General features: G+C 46.0%; 1 protein-coding gene and 1 long non-coding RNA gene across 3 annotated transcripts in view; one reads left to right on the forward strand and one right to left on the reverse strand.

Moving 5' to 3' along the window:
• The window catches only part of PCDH10 (protocadherin 10), a 50,872-nt gene extending 47,705 nt beyond the window's left edge, over positions 1 to 3,167 (reverse strand). For both annotated transcript variants that reach the window (XR_012688661.1, XM_075199834.1), the window contains exon 1: positions 86 to 3,167. Coding sequence is in view for 1 of the 2 variants with exons in the window: in XM_075199834.1 (XP_075055935.1) it covers positions 86 to 2,584 (2,499 nt within the window). In the remaining variant the exon portion in view is untranslated. The remainder of the gene's footprint in view (positions 1 to 85) is intronic.
• Positions 3,168 to 3,329: 162 nt separating this feature from the next.
• LOC142105617 (uncharacterized) lies at positions 3,330 to 4,947 on the forward strand. The gene is made up of 2 exons (XR_012679710.1): positions 3,330 to 3,651; positions 4,561 to 4,947. It is a non-coding gene; the product is annotated as an uncharacterized LOC142105617 (long non-coding RNA).
• The last annotated feature ends 1,053 nt before the right edge of the window (positions 4,948 to 6,000 follow it).

Below are 6,000 nucleotides of genomic sequence, written 5' to 3' on the forward strand. Positions count from 1 at the left end.
TATTAAATGTAGCTTAGTTGGAAATGAATGAGTGCAGCAGCAATGTACGTGACATAAATAGACAAGTGGCATTGGTCTGTCTTACCTCACTGGACAAGATGCTGCCATTGGAAATAATATCTGGCTGTTGGTCGGCATACCCGGTCACTATAGCCCCACAAGGGTTGTGTTCGGTGTCTGTGCTCCTGGATGGACTGCAAGGTTTTAGAAACATTAAGTCAGTTTTGGCAGATTCAGGTGTCAGGCAGACCTGGTAACAGTAATTCTGATTGTGATGGTGAGAGCCGAAACTGCCAGAATCCTCGACTGGCACCTGGGTAGCGCTGGGCACATTAGAGCTTTGCACCAACATGATATCCGACTTACTGAGCTTTTTCTTGCGCGCTCTGCCTTGTCTGCTGCAACAAGAGCAGCAGCACATACAGCAGTCACTGGCCAGGCAGCTGTAGATGTTAAGTTTCTTCTCTTTCTGGCACCTGATAGCCAGAACTATCATGGCCAGGAGGAAGATGAAGGAGACAGAGCCCAGGGCGATGATGAGTATGAGGGTGAGATCTAACGCTGTGTCATTGGAGCGGCTGGGCCGCTGGTCTCCCCCTTGTCTCTCTATGGAGCTGTCCACGATCTGAACTTGAATTAGGGCGGTGGAGGATAATGGTGGTTGTCCATGGTCCCTGACCTCCACCACTAACTCGAATGGTCTGTGAGGATCTCTTTTACTAGTTATCTTACGTGATGTCCTTAGTTCACCTGTTCTCCAGTCCATGCGGAATAAACTCATGTCATTGCCTCTCAGTATACTGTAGGTCAACCGAGCATTTTCACCTTCATCCGAGTCTACAGCCACCACTCGTGTAAACAGGTAGCCAGGTTCTGCCGTCCTGGGCAGGAGCTCCTTGGCTGTCCCGTTCCTGCCTTGGGGGGACACTATGGAAGGCGCGTTGTCATTCTGATCCATGATGACTACGTTGACCGTAGCATTGCTGGACAGAGGTGGGGTGCCCCCATCCTTAGCCTCCACCATGAAGCTGAAGTCCTTGAGCTGCTCATAGTCAAAAGTGCGCAAAGCGTAGAGGTAGCCATTCTCAGAGTTGATGGACACGTATGTAAAGACTGACATGCCCTGGATGTCACACTCCAAGATGTAATATGAAACATGAGCATTTTCTTCCTCGTCCTTGTCTGTGGCGCTCACTGCAGAGATGTAAGCCCCGGGTACATTATTCTCCGTCACATACACATTATACACAGTCTGGGTGAAACGGGGAGAGTTGTCATTGACATCGGCTACCTGCACTTGTATGGACCTGGTGGAGCTAAGCGGCGGGGAGCCACGGTCCCTGGCCAGGACAGTCACTGTATAGGCAGGTACCAGCTCCCGATCCAGGGTTCCGTCTGTCACGATAGTGTAGTAATTCTTATAGGACAACTTGAGTCGGAATGGCACATCCCCCAGGATCTCGCAGTGTATCTGCCCGTTCTCCTCGGAGTCCTTGTCAGTCACGCTGAACAGTGCGACCACCGTGCCCGGAGGGGCGCCCTCACTCACCGCTTCCTTCACCGTGCTGAAGGTGATCTCCGGTGCGTTATCATTTAGGTCCAACACCTTCACTAACACCTTGCAGTGAGCGGGCACCGCATTTGGCCCAAGGTCTTTGGCTTGGATATACACCTGGTACATGCTGCTCTCCTCGTAGTCCAGCTCCCCAGCGATCTCCATGCGACCCGTCCTGGGGTCTATGCTGAAGATCTCCCGGACACGGGGAGAGTTGTGGCTGCTGAATGAGTACACTACCTCCCCGTTTTGACCTTCATCCTGATCGGTGGCATTGAGCTGTATGACCAAGGTGCCAGGGGGCGAGTTCTCCGGCATTGATATTGTGTACACCGGCTGATCAAAGACAGGCACGTTGTCATTAGAGTCCAGCACTTTGATGGTGAGCAGAGCGGTGCCTGTCCTCTTGGGGATGCCCCCATCCATAGCTGTCAGAACATACCTGTGCAGGGCTTGCTGCTCCCTATCCAGCTGCTTCTCCAGCACCAGCTCGGCGAACTTGTTGCCGTCCCCCTGTGTCTGCACGTCCAGGGTGAAGTAGCTGTTGGTGGTCATCTCGTAGGTGTGCAGGGAGTTGTTGCCCACGTCTGAATCATAGGCGCTCTCCAGCGGGAAGCGAGTACCGGGAGTGGCGCTCTCAGAAATCTCCACCTGGATATCAGATTCGGGAAAAGACGGGGGGTTGTCATTAATGTCCAGCACCTCAATCTCCACTCGGAAGAACTCCAGGGGGTTCTCCAGGAAAACCTCCAGGTGAAGAAGGCAGGATGGACTCTGCTTGCAGATAAGCTCCCTGTCTATCTTCTCCTTGACAAACAGGACCCCATTCTCCAGGTTGAGCTCCAAGTAAGGACTCCTAGAGTTGGGGGCAGTCTGAAACCTGCGACTGGAGAGTTTTGTAATGTCCAAGCCCAAATCCTCAGCGATATTCCCCACGAAAGTGCCATGGTCCCTCTCCTCTTGCACCTTGTAGGAGAGCTGGGAAAGCAGACCATCCACAATGCACGCCAGTAAAAATAAAACAATCATTTCCAAAAAAAAAAAAAGAAGCAAAATCACGATGTAAAAATTGTACAAGATAAAAAATAGATCTATTAAGGAAAGTGCACTTGTTTTATTCCTTCCACATAGAGCTCCTCAGCACTGGCTCTCACTACAGCAGATGAAGTGAGGCATCCCCTCATCAGGATTCTTTGCAGTCACCAAGAGATTCAGTACAATCCCCTTTTATTCCACTGTCCTTTGCAAACGATAAATCCCAAGCAAACAGTCCTGGGTTAATGTTTTAAGATAGTCATTTCCCCGTCCAAATCACACAAGGTCTTAGATCCACTGCACATGGTGTTTCTGCTAAAGATGCACAGATTTTAAATTATTGATAAGCATCGAGACTACATTAAAATGCACACAGCTTGGTAATTGTAGTAACACAATGGAAAAAAAAAAAAAGCTTCTGTGACTTTATATGATCTTTCACTTTATTTCCTGTAGTCTCCAAATTCCACAGATTCCATTGTAATTCTTCTTAGTGTTGTGACTTTTATTTTTGTACATTGATATCATGCATGGAGCTTCCCTTGCTCCCAGCTCCTGTGATCTCTGCTGGCAGTGTCTGAGCTCTCAGCTCCCAGCTTATCTGTTTTTGCGCAGCGCACTCCTCCTGCCAACCAATAGGAGGCTGGAAACAGTCAGGGGCGGGTCCTCCCAGGGACGTCACTCAATTAGCAGAGAGGCGTCATATGAAGGAGGGAGAGAGGTAGTGGGAGCGGGGAAAGGGGACACTCTCCAGTCTTCTAAGTCGATATCCGTGGCTTTGCCTCCAGGGTTTGACATTAGGAGCTCGGTGTATAATGAACAGTTGTACAGGAGGATCATTTATAACTGGTGTTTATATATATGTGTGCGCTTTAACTCAAACACAGCTGTTTGACAGCCCCACAACTCTATCAATGTGATGCTGGGAGAGGGTTACCGGCAGCCGTAGGGGTATTTATTTTTATTATTATGGAAAGCAGAACAATTGAAGTTCACAGCCCTCCTTTGACATGAAATGGAGCCGACTGGTGATCTCTCAGCAGAGCAGATACACACACAAGGTGAGAAGGGAGGAGGGGAGGGGGGCTCAGGGGGCTCAGGAGAGGAGCAGGAAGGTTTGTAAGTGCCTTGCATAAAATAAGGCAATAGCAGTGACCTCAGACGCTGTCTGCTGCTTAACACAAGGATGGAGGGAGGAGGGCTGCAATTCAGTAAGGAGGATGAAGTTACTTCTGAGTATCTTCCCTGTCTGGCTGCTGCAGAGGGAGATGTGCAGGGCTGTCATCTCGCAGTGTGTTACACACCCTCTACATTCAGTCTCTATACAACAGAAAGGTTTGGGTTACAGATGAAAGTTAGTGTAAATTCTGTCTCTGAGTCTTCCTCAAATACTGCAAGACTTCAATCTATAATTTGCTGCCTTTAAATCCATAACATCCATTGGTACCTGCAACACATTGCACAGTCCTCTGACATAAAGTCCAACATAATGGTCACACAATTCTGTGTGTGCATGCATGTGGCTAAAGAAGAGGATGTTTGTCTAGTAGTTGGTGACTATATTCTCCATTAAACTGTATTAATGCCAAGCTCAGTTGCTCTTCATTTAGTTTGCTATTCATTTATGCTTTCTTATCAGCAGCATATATTTAAGCATCTATACGAATGAACAATGTAATGTAGATTTGTTTTGCATGTCTGCAACGTTTCTGTGTTGATTTAACCCTTGAGCATCTGTGGAATCAACATGATGGTGTTTGTGTGCTCTTCATGTAGGATGGCACGGGAGAACTAGACACCATGGTGATAATACACAGAGCACATTAAAAGGTGCAACACTTGTTGATATCAGCAGCCTCTGAGGGCATAACATAAATAGTGATTGCCTTAGGGACTGGAACTCAGATGTGTAATAATCTCAGGGAACTCCCAAGTATTGCTACTGACGACAAAACACGTTTTATTCCCAGGGAAAGTTCCTAGCATAAGCTGCTACTGAGGTGAACCCAAGCTGGAGAAGATTCAATGAAATGGAAGTACCTCAATGAAACTGGAGCCTGTGACTAGACGCTGCTTGTCTTTTATAATGTACTTGCTGGCACTAGAAAAAAGGAAACCCTGTAATGCCAGAATGACTAAACCTATACTGGCCTGTTTAATGATTTTAGTTACACAGGAGGGGCATTCATATGGGTACATGAGTATGGCAGCTTAATACTATAATATACAGAACAGCAAAGTAATAATGTATTATATAGAACAGCAAAGTAATAATGTATCATATAGAACAGCAAAGTAATAATGTATAAGTACTCAAGTACAAATGATAGATGTAAATAAACCTCCCTGGTTACATATCATCTCTCAGTTCTTTGTAAATTGAATTATACTGATATTAAACAAATATTGTTGCTTCTTACTTAGTAAACATACCCCTGACATATCAAGGATGATTACTTTATACCTCAAGGACGACCAAGGGTTAACATATTATGTTTATGTAGCAAAAAATACCCACACATCCACCTCCAGGAAAAACAATTATCTATGTGGTGTTCACATCATGCAAGTACTATCTTATATTTAGCATTATGTAAGAATGCATGGCTAATCAAAGACTATTTGTGTTTAGTTGACATTGTAATATTTTTACATCACTCAACTGGCTATGCATTACGTACGTTGTGCACATAATTATATATGTACTATGTATAACAGGCACACTGCAATCTATGCATCACCCGCTGCCTGACTTCAGCATTGTCATAATATGTGCTCAAGGTGTCTCATCTTGATTGCAGGTCGCTAAGACCCTATGTTCTGTGCATGTAATCCATTGCCCTCAGTATGTAAGTGCAGAGTGCTCTCACTGGGGATGGATGAGGAGCAGCACTGCAAGTGCACAATGACTTCATATTATATCAGTGGCACCAGGCAGAGTGAAGGCACTGGGAGGAGGCTGGAAACAGAGTGACTGTCTTCCTCACGCACATGGATCAATGTATTCCTTGTCATCTTGTAACCTAGCAAGCTATGATCTGCTTGCTGGTTTCCTGGTGAGTCACGAGTGGGACTTGTTAGTTTTCTCACTACCGCAGCTTAAAACACATTGGGGTGTTTAAGTCAGGTTAATAAGCAGGCGTCGCTTTTTTTTTTCTTTCTTAAAAAGTCTGTCCTTGGTTTGGCAGAAATGTGTTCCCAGCCCTTATAGAAACGACGTGCTATTTATACATCACAGTGCTGCTTTGTTAAACACACAATAACCCAGTAATAACAGGCAGTGATCCTACCACCCAACTCTAACCCACGTCTAGTTACAATTACATATACCTCATTTTTTATTATGCCAAGCCGATTTTTTCCCAACAGGTAACAGTAGGGAAGCAGAGTACATTATTCTATATTCTTTA

Source organism: Mixophyes fleayi, chromosome 1 (genome assembly GCF_038048845.1).
Source record: "Mixophyes fleayi isolate aMixFle1 chromosome 1, aMixFle1.hap1, whole genome shotgun sequence".
Classification (NCBI taxonomy): domain Eukaryota; kingdom Metazoa; phylum Chordata; class Amphibia; order Anura; family Limnodynastidae; genus Mixophyes; species Mixophyes fleayi.